This window comes from Acanthaster planci, linkage group LG06 (genome assembly GCF_054643075.1).
Source record: "Acanthaster planci isolate LZ-2023a linkage group LG06, COTS_SCS, whole genome shotgun sequence".
Classification (NCBI taxonomy): domain Eukaryota; kingdom Metazoa; phylum Echinodermata; class Asteroidea; order Valvatida; family Acanthasteridae; genus Acanthaster; species Acanthaster planci.
This window is the reverse complement of record NC_141782.1, coordinates 4,544,987-4,559,345: the sequence shown is the minus strand read 5'-3', so window position 1 is coordinate 4,559,345 and position 14,359 is coordinate 4,544,987. Positions and strand designations below refer to the sequence as shown.

The window sequence follows — 14,359 nt, the reverse complement described above, 5'->3', positions numbered from 1 at the left end:
GCTGCAGAAAACCATGTCTCCGTAACAGCAATTACCAGTAGATGAGTGGTGCTGTATTGACAAGCCAGAGCTGCCTGAAGCTCACTGAACATGTTATTCAGCGATCGTGCATTCCACAGCATTACTGATGCCAATGAGGGTTGTACATGTAGACGATCACGAATGCAAACGTAAACCAACCCTATCCTGTCATTCCGTTCACGATGACAAGAAAGTTGCTGTGGTCGGCATGTCAGTCTAACAGGAATACAGTCAGTCTGAAAGGTGGTCTTTTTATGGCTACGACCTGATTTTGAACCTCTATAACGTAAAATTCCACTATTCTTTAAATTTAAAAGAACCATCTGCTGGACGGGATGTTTGGAGCTGCGAATTGCCAACATCTGATTACGGGTATACTGATACATGGTACTTGTAGCACATTGTGATGAAGTAGGCCTGCACACCTGCTCATGCTGCTTGCTAAATACGAATTCGCTAGATGCTCGTGGGCCCAGGCTAGACACCTTGTTTTGTGGGTAGCTGTAAGGCGGGGCTTGTGCCTTGCTACCCGACCATTCAAGCCAGCTGCTGCTAGGTGACGAGACACGGTGGAGTGATGGACGTCGACACCAGTCTGGGTGAGTTCTGTTCACAGCTCGGGGGGGGGCAGTAAGGAAACGGTTTTGGCGGCATGTCCACACCAGGAATAGGTCATCCCATGCACTGGTGGACCTTGGACGGCCAGATTTGGGGAGACTTGCCATGGATCCTCTTTCCACCAGTTTCTTTAACCCTAACCACCAAGCACATTGTTTGGCTTGCACTACACAGTACTACAAAATACTTAGTAACAGCCTCAGCCTCAAGGACCTAGTGCTACAAATTACTAATTCTGGCTAGGATACTTCCATTGTTACTTGTAAAGAGAACAATAAAGCCATGCATTCATAGATTCAGAGCACTGTATGATACATTGTCTTATCTACTGTACTGTATGGCTTCTGAGAACAATAAAGTCATGTCCTCCTACAAGCGACAGGACTGAATACTACATTTTACTACAAGTAGTAATTTCTAGTATTATGTAGGGTTAGGGTTAAATTAGTCCTGATGGTGTTGTCATCGATGCCAAGATGCCTGGCTATCTCTCGCTTCCAAATTTCTTCCTCCTGCCAAGCTTCGATCATGCCTTTTTGGTGGTCAGTTAGGGGGGGGTTTTCGTGGCCACTGTGTTCATTCCTGAGATTTGAGTAAAAGGATTGATGTGCAAAATAGCCCCCCTTTACAAAGCACCAGAATCCCTAATTTCCACAGCCTTCAATGGGGTCAACTTTTACTTCATAAATATTCAGAAAATGTATTTTCCCGCCATGCAAATCTTGTAGCCATTGGTTTAAATGCCACTATAATATATTAATGAGCTTCATGAATATTGAATGAGGTCTTTCAATATGGCAATTTTACACGGTTGCAAAACGCTGTTGCAAAATCGCTCTTAAATGGAACCATAGGGCTGACATAGACCCTTCGAAATATGAATTTATTTGATTAATTAACCCTAACTCCCTAGGGTGTATGCAAAATCACATTGAAATGGGAGGAGTTGGGACTGTTAGGGTTAAAATAATGACACAAGACACAGGTCGGTAAATTTATTGACAAACTGAGATATTTTATGGAAAAATCAGCAACTGAAAAATACAACCGAGGTGCACTATATTTTTTGCGGGGCAGTGTACATGTACCGGTACATGTATTAGTACAAATGCTGGGGGTATCGGTACCTTGTTTTAGCAACATTATATGCCACAATGCATTGCAGATCTAATACAGTACTGCTATTCACATGCATAGCACTTCCAAATTCTGAAATAATTGACTTAATCTTACCCCCTATGGTGTATGTAAAATCATATTGAAATCGGAGGATCTGGGACTGTTAGGGTTAAGGTTTCCATATCGGTTTTACACATGTATTAAAGGCCATGGAAAATATTTACTTGGCAGCTTAAAAACTCTTTCTTTCTCCCTCTACCAACGATGACCCATTTAACTAAACACAACGAACCTCTAGAGCCAGTGAGACTGAACTGGATGTACATGTAGTTCAGAAATTTCTCACCGAAGAGTGTCCCACTAACACCAATCAGGAGACTCTACAGGAGGACTTCAATAGTGAACCGCCTGCCGAGAAGAGGAAAATCCTAAGAAAGTGGCTAGGAAAGAGTTCCAAATCTTGCAGTACCCCCCACAACCGTCAAACAAATGTGTCCAGAATCCACCAGGAGATGTTGCTGTACACATTACTTCCTATGATTGACTGTGACGCCGATCTTCTGAAATAGTGGCATGAGCACCAAATGGACTACCCTTTGATGGCCATTTTTTAAGCGATACCTGTGTATCCAAGCCACATCCTTGCCATAAGAACGTCTCTTTAGTAAAGCTGGCCCCATCATGCCATAAACACTGATAAAGAGCACAGCTTAATCCTGAGAAAGCCAGCATGCTGATATTCTTGGCAAAAAAACTTGTAACTATCATTTTACACCATCTGTCTGATTGATGTACACCAACAACTGAAAGCAAAATGGAAATGGTTCAATAGTACTATCGTAACTGGATTGATGGAATTTTTAAGCTTGGGTAATTCTTACATGTAAATGTATATTACGGCAGTAACATACTAATTCATTTTTGCAGTACCGATATATTATCAACATCACCATTTTTTCTTTGGATTGTAAACTGTTAGGGATCATAAACCAGATTTTTCTCCCATTAATTAATATTATGCACCACGTGGGTTCCAGTTGTTTTGAAAATGCATGCAAATGCAATCTGCAGGCCTTGAAATAAATGAAAGCCACGACGGCCAGTGTTGTCATTGCCCTTCCCACTGGCCAAGGTTTTGCCTTACCCTATATTGGCCATCGTGCCTTTTCCATGAACATCCATAAGCCTATTAAAATATGAAAATCCTTGGTTTCAGATGCTTGCAAACCCACTGAAAGTGTATTTCGATGTCATGCCAACCCGATCGGCTGTCTTAAAATCTCACAGCATCGATGTTGCATACAATGCACACCAGCTTTGATGTCAATGCATTGAATGTACATGTATGTGCTGCACACTTGTACATAGAAGCAAGGGTCTGAAATGTGCTGATACTTCAGGCAGCGACACCCTCACTGCAAAAGTGAATGCCTCGATTTGTGCACTCATATTCCAGCAGGAGAAGGTGCGAAAGATTTCACGTGTAGAGTTGCCTGACTTTCTGTTCTCAGTGCTCATATGTGTGGTACAAAATTCATATTGAGGTCTGTGTACGAGGAGTGGGTACGCAGGTGTGTGTGTGTGCATGCGGTGTACATGTACACATGTACATGTATATTCTGATTGCCAAATCTTTTTGATCATGCACCTAGTGCTGATTCTATCTGGCCTTGGTGCCCTCCCAACTGGCTGTGATGCCCTCTATAATTTTACTTAAGTTAAGGTCAAAGTGGCCCTGCCCTATCAATTACCAAATTCATAGCCTGACAGAGTGGTGGTTAGCTTTGTGATGCGTAATTATTCCCAACAGCTTGACATCATTTGAGAAGCTTGTGAGGGATGCGGAGGAGTTAGATAGGCTGGCAGTTCCTTCAGTCATCGGCAGATTTGTTTGGCTTGAGTAAGGCGACGATTGTAGCATCCCACCATATGTGTATGCTTGGCATGGACTGACTAATGAAGCAGGAAGAATAGAAATCCTGAAGCTACAGCACACTCCATGAACCAAACCAACCCCTAACTGCAACAATCCTGCACTTTCAAGCCAGCCTGATTGCTACTGAGGACCCAATTGTAGCCCACATGCAGATGGTCCAATCACTGACTCTGCAGTGACCATGTGGCCACAGAGGAAAGGTCAGGTGACTCCACATACTAAGAAAGCCTGAGTGAAAAGAAGCCCTAACTATGCACTGCTCATCACACTGCGACAACGAAAGACCAAAAGGTACAGCATTTAAGTGGTTTATTGCAAAGGAAAAGAAACATTAGGAAACAACATAAGATCTTAGAAAATGTTCATGAGCAAAACTATATACAAACTATATATACGTGTGCCAGCGAGCATGTCAGTGCAGCCCTCGATCCAGCTGTTGGGTGGTAGAGTGGGTGGGGCTGCAGTGGAACCTACTTGACTAACATGTTTATTTGTTATTATGGGTGGTACTCATCAAAACCCCTTCACTCCCAAAATTCACAAAATAACAGAAACAATGCAATGGCATAGTAAAAACATTTTGAAAAGAATGACTTACAAGAGGCCAAAAGGTGAAGATGTTGTACTTCTGGTTGCGGATTTTGTTTGCTGGGTAAGTCTCTTCTTCGGGTCCATGTCGACCGAGCCACACCTCACGAGGTTTCAGCTCTTTCTCCTTGAAGAGACAGCTTTTGCATGGATGAAAACAGCTGTTGGAATATTTAAAACAAATTTCAAAAATTGCCACTTTTAAGTACTGTGAAATTCATGGCACATAATGCTGGTTTTCAATCCAATATGTGCCCAAAGAGACATTTACTACCAATTGTCTGACACTATGGAAAGCTTATTAGGGCTTCAATATGCTTGGTCACCCAATTTCAAGCTCCAACTCAATAATAATTATCATCCCCATGTGGTCCATTTGTGTTAATGAAAATGTTTTTGGCAGTTAATTTAGAACAGTACATGTACCATATTTAACAAACCCTAATTTCTTAAGGAACATGCTGAATACAGATACAAAGAGAAAAACAAGACACTACTCAGTACAAGTACACGTATATGTTTTTAAAAAAGACTGTCGTGTTGCTGATGGCAATCATTACAATGTACTATACCTTGTACATGCATCATATATATTGTTGAAGCAACCATATAATGTCCCTCGTTTTTTCCCCTTCCTGGTCAAGCTTTCATTTTCACTATCCATGCCATCTTCAGACATGATTAGTGGTACGTCATCCAGTGGGCCCTCTTCCTCAAGATCTGGACTATTGCAAATAAAATAGAAACAATCATGACAACCTTTTGTAGGGTTCAAAATTCAAATTTTGTAAAAAAAAAAGCACCAAACAGGTCTCTTAACTGAAGAATTTTACTGGACCTTACCTATTTTAAAAAGATCTGTGCCATAAATAAGAAAAACAATTTGCACAATGTGAAAGGAACACCACAACAAAATGTGATTTATCTGTATAAAAATACCAGTAGCAGTCCTCGAATTTCCATGTGACTTTTGTTCCTCTTCACATGCTAAAACAAATGCTGCAGATGATTGTGTCGCAAAATATTTCATGCATTGTGCATACAGCCTCTGCATATTGTAGACTATGGTCAACAGTTCACAAAATCCAACAGGTTCATGTACTTGTCTATGTACTTGTACACGCAGGTCACTGTACCAAACCTGATAAACTCCAACAGAATGAGCCCGTTGGAGTTTGAGTGATACGGTGTGGTCTATGCAGAAAAGGATGGCTTGCATTGAACAGTACCAAACCTGACAAAATCAAGCATAGTCCAACAATTGGTACAGCAAGCCAGATACTGCACACAATGACCTGTGTGTGTCCCAACTCACACAGAATCCAACACCATCTCCCTGAGCCTTTCATCCCAAGTCTCACAAAATTCAACAACAAGTTCCTCAGGTACAGTACCAAACCTGCCAAAACCTCACAAAACCTGCTGTTGGAGTATGGCAGGTTTGGGGTAGTTAGGGTTAAGGCATTTTATTTCATCATCTGTGATAATCTAAGGCAAGTATTGCCATTTTGATTAAATGAAAATCATTATTCTTGACTTTATGCATTTCAGATCTCTAATTTGTTGTTTAAGATTACTGTATACCGTACATAAACATGTATGAAATTTTACAAGCCAATACATAGAACATGCCTCTATCATATTGTTTGGCATTCTCAGTTTCTGTCCTACAATGCATTTGACCATGAAGATAAATTTTGCCAGGAAACCTACATGTATGTATGTATACTAAATGTAAACAGGTTACCTGTATGTACCGGTATGTACCGGTAAAACTGTAGGGGTGCATTATATATGTTGAGACAATTCTGAGCTCTAATATTAAGTTGAAAAAAAGTTACTGAATCCAGTTAATTTTGTAATGATTTCAACCGCAGGCTTATTGCCATGCGGTTTACTTTTTACCCTAGTACAATCTTATCTATGGGATCTTTACAATAATTAGTCAATTCTATAATTTTGTACTAACAACCCTTCCATTGTAGGGGCAGTAAGCTCATTTCTTGGTTTAAGAATCAAGTAATATACAAAATATACGGGGGAATGGAATATTGGTCACTTACATGTACATGTGTGCTGCTGTTTTACCCCCATAACAACATGATAATTTGCCTAAAATATCAATGCCCTGTAATCTTTTCACAAACACAATCTCAGCAAAGATCTCACAGAATACTTCCACAGGATATGACTTTGAGAACTTTTCTTTGACTCTGCCCCATGCAACCAGGAGCCCCTTCATGTCAAAAGCACCTGTGTACCCCGTAAGAATTGTGTCCTGGCCGTTAAGACCTATGCACAGGCTGTTCATTCACAAGTGAATAACCCTGATCATTTTCATCACAGTCCCCATGATAATCTCTCGGGGATGAGCATTCAGCACTCAACTTGCTGTGCTCCCGCACTGACATCATCATCAAGCTGGCAGATAAAGGTTCAACTGTGGTAATTATGGACCGACAGCAATACGCTGATGAACTCCATCACCAACTCAACAACTGTACTTACTATATCCCCCTTGATTCTGACCCCACAGGACCATTGTCAAAACAGATTCAGCGGGTATTGGATGATGTGTGTTCATGTGACCAACTACATGTACATGTACCTAAGAAAGTTCACAAGTTTTTATCCCCCACTGACTGTAGAACTGCTATGTTTTACCTACATGTACTCCCCAAGATCCACAAGGCAGGAAATCCAGGAAGGCCGATCGTTTCTGGGAATGGATTGCCCACTGAACACATATCTTTGTTCAAACTTTTCTCAAACCCCTTGTTCCACAGATCCCATCATACATTGGACAGTATATCCACGATATGCCAGACTTCCCAAGAAAGCTGGAAAACATCTAGAACCAGATTCCCATCACAGCCATCATTGGGACCATTGATGTTTCGTCTCTATATACTAACATTCCCAATGAAGAAGGTAATCGTGCCAGCTGCCCTCGTGAACAGCGGACACACAACTCCCCCATCAGTGATGTTGCAACACTAATGAGACTTCAACTAACCAAGAACAATTTCTCCTTCACGGGCAAACACTATCTACAGGTACATGGCACAGCTATGGGCACTCATACGGCTCCTTCCTTGATCTATGGTCTACACCAAATGACTAGATACCCCTGTGGGCCACCAATTCAACCTTTCTTTCTACGTCTGACATGATATTACAGGGCATAGAATCACTTGGGCACTGTAAAGGTGCTGTTCGCTTCAACAAGGAGAAGCTTTGGATCAAACGCCTCTGCACCATACAATCCCATGGGCTGAACACCCAAGAGGGAAACTACTGTCTCTTCCCACCTTACATCCTTTTGCTTTTTATGCTGTCCCCTGTAACCCTGTATCCAGCCTGAAGCTTTCTTGACCTTTCCTTTTATCCTCCTGCATTCGTCTGTGCTTGGTTGATTCCCTGCTTGCTTGTTCGTCCTGTCTACTTGTCATTTTGCCTTTGAGAAAGATTCTGCTAGGATCAAAACAACAGGCTCTCTATATTTTGTGATTTTTTAATATCTGCTTTTCAAAGAAGACATACCTGCAAACTTATCTAGGGAGGTTGTTTTACAAAACTACACCTTGTGTCCTTATCACAGGATCGGAACTGATATCAAAACTCCAATTCCATTTTTTTTTTGTCGGGTAGGCCTGTTCGATATCATGATAATTATCAAAACTGTGATATACCGGTATTTTTCATATCGAATTGGGCCTTTTTTCTCAGATAAAAATATCACAAAATTTGATACATCTAAAAATCTCGTCTCTTTACTTCCACTGCTAAGTTACTGGAGCAACAAGAACATACATGTACATGTACATGAGCATGCAGACCAGGCTCTAAGTCACTGACAAGTTCTGCAGGTGCACACTCAAGGGAACCATCGGCCTAGGATACAAGCTCTCTCAATACTCGTGCTGATGTCAGGCAGTGGTATGAAAGACGTTCATTTATTTGGACTCTGTGAAAGCTTAATCACAGTGTTCTGGTATTGTTTGGTATCCAAAAGTGTCATATTTGTCACTCAAATCACGCTTTTATCACTAACAAAAAATGACTGCAGGCAGTTTGACGAACATTACTTCCCAAAATTCAAACAACAAAAACTCCAAACAAAGTAACCATGGTAACATTGACATGACTTTTAAGAAAATATGACTCTTGGCACTCAAGGTGGCTTTCATCTGTGGGTGACAGGACAAGAAAAGGAAAAGATAAGAGCTGTGATGCGATTGGTCAAGCTATCACACAGCTGACAGTTACAGAGTACATGCTGCTGATTTTCTGTAGAGTGGACGGGTAAAATGCTCAAAGTTTTCACCATTTCGATAAGGATATAAGGTGAATAAACCTCCCTGTCCATGCCATCTGATGTCTAACTTCACCAAGAAGGTACATGTATGTATGAAATTTGGTTACACAAATAGTTCGGCTGTTATGGAAGGGTAAGTTAGCACAATCAAAACATCCAAAATGTGTTTACGGGAGTTTGTGCATGGCTGTGAAAACCTCACAATTCTGGAAGTAGGAGTCCCCTAGTCTGAGTACGTACATGTACATGTAACTTGGGCCCTACAAATTGCCTTTTTAACATTTGGACATGGTCGGACGATGTAAGGAGAATGATGGATGTTAGGTTTTTCCAGCAATAACCACAAGTCTGGTATGCTTGGAAAAAGCAGCTTCAGAGAAGTTCATTGGTACATAAATCACCTTCATAGCTTGAAATTATGAGCGTTTGAAAGATACTTGCAAGGGTATATTAGGTTTCATTTACGTTTATTCCTTTGAATAGAGTGAAACTGGAATCTTTTTATTAGTTTCCAAACTGAAGCCTACCATCACCAAAACAACAGCCTGCAAGTACTTGCTGTCAGTCGTGCTAAAATAGGCTTTGCAGGCAATAAATGACACATTTTATGGATTTAAAGACTAATTAACCTCAATCAAAGTATGTAACTATTACATGTACATACATGCTGTTGTGCAAACAATTTTGGAGTGGAGTGACTGAAAACTTGAAAGTGAAAACAAATGCAAATACCCTCCCCAAATTACTTAAACCTACAGTATAGCTGGACACCCATTATCTGATGGTTTAATTACATTTTTATCAAGGATTTCAGAAAATAAAGGAAAAACATGGAATTTGTATTTTTATGTGTCATTTATAAGAAATACAGTTTAAAACCAACAACAGACCATTGCATTCATTGCGCCTGAAACTGCATTTTCTCATTTGAATCTTCTCCAAAAATGCTGTCAAATTAAATATCTCTTTAACACGCATGTTTCATGAGTTTTGGACCGTGTAACCGGCTAATTTTCGGGATTTTAGCAAAATCCAGACATTTTACTGACGATCCTGCCTCTCTCTTCACCAACGATCCGCACATCATGAGCTTCGGACTGTCCCACATGTCAGTTGAAATGAAGACTGGTTCCCGTCCCGTCGCAGTACTCCAGACGTACATGTATTTACAACAGCGACCAGTCCAACAATGCAACCTTGTTCCCATGGGTACATAATCTTACCATGCCATGTTGATTCCCAGAGAAGGAATGCACACACGGCCCATGAAGTCGAGGTTGGCAATAACACAATCCATTGTGCGTCATTGGACTGGTCATGGTCCCTATATGCATTCGGAGGACTGAGATGGGATGGGAACCAGTCTTAGTGGACATGCGCAGCAATGTGAAGCTCTAATGCATGGATCGGTAAAATTTCTGAAATACGACAGTTCACCAACATACGAAAATCATAGCTTATCGCAAGTTCCATGGGGAGGGTGGTTGCCTTCCTTATTAAAATTCGTCTTTTTTTTTTTGGTCAAGTTACAACTGGCATTTTTTTAAAAATGAAAACATGACATCACTCCATCATCATGGTATGAGTTCACCTGTTCCTACCATTTTTACCATGGGTTTTGTCATCAAGTTTTTACATACTAGCAGATGTAACTGCATGATCTGGTAATTCTCTCAAACTCCCTAGTGATAGTACAGGTACATTTAGGGTCCAGGTACATGTAAATTCCATACTAGGCTTTTGCTTCCATTAATTCATTTCACCCAAAACAACTCCTAGTCCTACCCCGAATCAAAATCCTCCAGATTCACCTCCACAACAATCCTCAAACTGTCAAATTTGCCCGGGCTTGGACTGAGTGAGAATTAGAGATTCCAATAATGATGGTAAGGACAGGGTTACTCAAATTTGGGAAGAAAAGAGAAATTTCCCTACTGTCCCCCAACCATGTCCAAATGCTTAAAAAAGGAGATTTTTAGGGTCAAGTTACTCAGACTAGGAGTCCCCAGTCCTGGGCTGAAGCCTGTCATGATTCTGTCTCAGCAGCTCAGGCATGAGCATGATGAGTCTGGTCCTAGCCCAGGTTGGACGCCACTCTTCATTTCATTACGAATGATGTCTAGGTTCATAGACTTGTGTACAAAACAACCAAAAATTTGGTTCAAATTTATTCTTGGTTTACTTTGTTGAAGAAACTATATGTAATTTCATGGCCTTATCTATCGATGTCTGGGGGTTTTGGAATTTCACAACCAACCATGGACTGCAAAATCAAGGAAAATAAGTGAAAGACAACATTACTTTTGTGGACGTAATTCATTCATTGAGTTGCAAAGTGCATGCACATACAGGAATCTGAGCTGTTGCATGCCTGCCAAACGGAGGCTGTGACTGGTACCTGGCTTTAACCCGCCTGCTGATGTAAAAAAAATGCAGTTCCATTTTTGTTGGATCGGGGGATTCAGACGACCAGTAACCCCCCCAATGGTTCTGCTATTTTATAAGAATAACGTCGGTTAGCGTAGCAGACTTTGTTTAGGCAGGATTCTTGTATGGGAATACATGTAAGTTCATAAACAATCTCTCTTTGAAGTGTTTAACATGTTTAATTTGTTCGTAGATTTTTATTGGTTAAAGATGCATTAATATACAATACAGTTTGATAGGGTCTTTTGATAACATTTGATTGAAACAGCATGTGTGGTTTATGCGCTTGTTATTAGCATCTTGCTACATGTACGCCATGCACCAATCTGATGCACATACATACACCATTATGTGCACAGTTGCACGACAGCACCCCAATACAAAAGGGCTGTTCGGCACCAGTTCGACATTACTTTTTGACAAAAAAACAACTTCCTTTTCTTCCTGAAATTCCAAGCTTTCAAATGAACACCATTTCATAGATGTTTCATCAACTCCTTATACATGATTTGGGGGGATTTTCAACAGAAAAATGCACATTTTTTGTTACCTTTTTGTAGTCTTCACAACCAAAACAGGGCTTACTGGTACTTCGGTCAAATGCCTTGAGTCATACATCAAATGAAAGAGTATTATAAGCTCTACAAGATGATGACATCATTGCTCCAACCTGGTTGAGTCTCACGAGTTATTAGGCTTAGACAAGACTATGTCACACGACAACAAAGATGGCCACACACAGTCATGACAGTTGTTGACGTACATGTACAGTAAGTGGCTCTGATCTTACATTGTTTTCATCATAGGCCTACTTTACACCCAAAATTTGACATATATAAACAGACATAATAATCTAGGCCTAGGCCCCAACACAAATTTCAGTTTCTTTACAACACAACTGCTTTTTAAAATATAGAATTTGATGCACAAAAAGGGCAGAAATCATTGATTGAAAACAAACACTTTTACACGCTTTCAGAATGCAATTTAGAGGTGCCGTTTCGCTGGACTCCCTACTAAAAGATACCCACTACAACAGGCTATAGCCCTACTTACTTGTTGGGCTAAGCACGTCCTTGCTACCGGTCCTCGCTCTAAAGTTAGTGACAGGAAGCATAATTTTATTGTGAGGAATCATGCCTTGTAAAAATAACTCCTTAACTGTGTACAAATATTCACAAATACAGTCTTTATTTCTTACCTATTTAATTTTGTGTACTGGTTAGTCCTACTTGTGGATCGCGAATGTTGGCTACTTGTTACAATTCTCAACGAATAACGATCCGCCATAATACATACGGTATAATAATAATTGTTCATCACTTCCGCTTACGTGGAATTGTGGGATTTCCCAGTGTGACATTGCCGTTTTCCAATACTCGATTCGGCTCCGTCCGTTAAGGCTTCAACTTGATTTGGTGGGGTTTTGGTGTTTTTTAACTACCTGACTTTGAAGTTGTAAGCACAATAGTGAGTCTGATAGAGCAACAAAATATCGAGTAAGATGCAAAAGAGCCAAACATCACGTCAATTTAATTTTAACGCTTCAGGCCAACAATTAGACTTGAATCACGTCGGACTTACGATCCTTTTCCACATCACGTATGTTTCACTCGATTATGCATTCGACGTGTGGAAATTATTGTTTCAACCGTGCGCGGCGGTTACTTGACTTAGGCTCGTGAACCATACGGAATTCTCCTTTGCAACTTCCATCCTCTGTTGTATGGTGTACTGCTTACGACAAACTTTTCCCTCTCTCTTTAGCCTCCCTCCAGGCGACGCAACTACACGACAGTTATCTATGGTGTTTTATAGCTGCCAAAACTGCGTCGCGTCGTCCCGTCGCCCCGACGCCATGACGCGACGTTACGACAGCTCTGTCGCGTCGTGGCGTCACCTATTTTCTCATTACTTTTAATTTTATGCTGTGTGTAAAACATTGTGTGGTGCCGTCTTGCCGTCGCGTCGTGCCGTCGCGTGGTTTTGTTTCTTGATGATTTTGCGTCGTGCCGTCCCGTCTTGCCGTCGTATCGTGCCGTCGTGATGTCGCGTCGTGCCGTCGTAGCGTCGCGTCGCCTGTCACTGCATGGTTTTTATGCATTGTGGGTTAGGCCGTAGTGTCCTGCCGTCGCGTCGTGTCGTCGCACCGTCGTCGTGCTGTCGCGTCGTGTCATCGTCCGTCGTATCGTGCCGTCGTGCCTGACCGGTTTCTAAAAATGGCTGGTGATTACTAAGGCCAATAAAGGGCGTATGTCACAAGTCCTGGAAAAAATAATGTGCGTGCATAGGTTACACTCATTGATCTCTATTATAAAAACTGGATAGGCTATGGCGCCAAAAACGCGTCCCGCGTGTGCATATTTTCAGACAGGTAAATAACAAGCACTGCAAATTTTGTTGCGTGCACTTTCAAAACTGCTTGTTGAGGTTATTGTACTTCAATCGTCAGATTACCAAGAAAAAAACGGAATTCTGCCCCCGGAATGGATAAATTTGGAAAGAATAATGGTTGAGGTGTGCGCAGCAGAAAATTGCCAGAGATCGATGGTAAAATCAAGTTTGGAAGAAGGAGCAGCTTTTGACATGTGAGTTGCACATTCAGAAGGTTTCTGCACGCCTTGTGCTATAAATATTATTTATTGGCAAAAGTGGTTTTAAAAACTGAATGATTAATTTGTCGTTTATTTTCCCCAGATTTCATTGGAAAAATCTCGAAGAAAGCCATGATTTGTGTATGTGAGATCTGCAGACGCATTGAACCCAAATCGTGTGACAGACGATGTGACATGAGTGACGGAATATCCATCTTCAGGGCAGAGATCATAGAGCGACGGTCAGAGAGCTGACGTTTTCGTCGAGTTAAGTAACAAACAAGGAAATTCAATCAACAAAATGAAAGAAACTTTTTCTAAATTATAAAATTATTCGGTCTCAGTTAACACTGACCTTTTTGTCTCAGAAAGTCGTTGCTAAATGTAAATCTTTAGTCGAGTTCGGATCTCAATTTTTTTAATTTGATTTAGGCTATAACTACTGTGGTGAAAGTGGCACAAATTTAATTAGTTTGGCTCGCAGTCAAAGTTCTGTCATTTTGGGCTCACAGAAAAGATTTTTACACTTATCAGTTTTCAATAAATTTACTCAGTATATGAATGGATTTCAGTGCAGTGTTTCCCGTGATTCTTTAAAATTAAAATTAAGGCTTTTTGATTTACTTGATGAAGTTTTTCAGTGTTAACTCTTTGACACCAGACGGAAAAACACGTGGACAGTTTGGACATTATAATGTAAAACCTCTTGTGGGTCTTGTGGAACTTTAATGTTTAGAC

The 14,359-nt window shown here is 40.8% G+C and overlaps 1 protein-coding gene and 1 pseudogene across 4 annotated transcripts in view; one reads left to right on the top strand and one right to left on the bottom strand.

Moving 5' to 3' along the window:
• The window catches only part of LOC110988993 (putative phospholipid-transporting ATPase IIB), a 173,221-nt gene extending 160,597 nt beyond the window's left edge, over window positions 1-12,624 (bottom strand). For 2 of the 4 annotated variants that reach the window (XM_022253026.2, XM_087138273.1), the window contains exons 1-3: window positions 12,229-12,346; window positions 4,855-5,007; window positions 4,293-4,443 (exon numbers count right to left, since the gene is read on the bottom strand). In XM_022253026.2, coding sequence (XP_022108718.1) covers window positions 4,293-4,443; window positions 4,855-5,007; window positions 12,229-12,317 — 393 coding nt within the window. In that variant the 5' untranslated portion in view covers window positions 12,318-12,346. The other 2 variants (XM_022253027.2, XM_022253028.2) reach the window with 2 other exon arrangements.
• Window positions 6,734-7,455, top strand: LOC147798750 (uncharacterized; annotated as a pseudogene).
• Window positions 12,625-14,359: the final 1,735 nt, after the last annotated feature.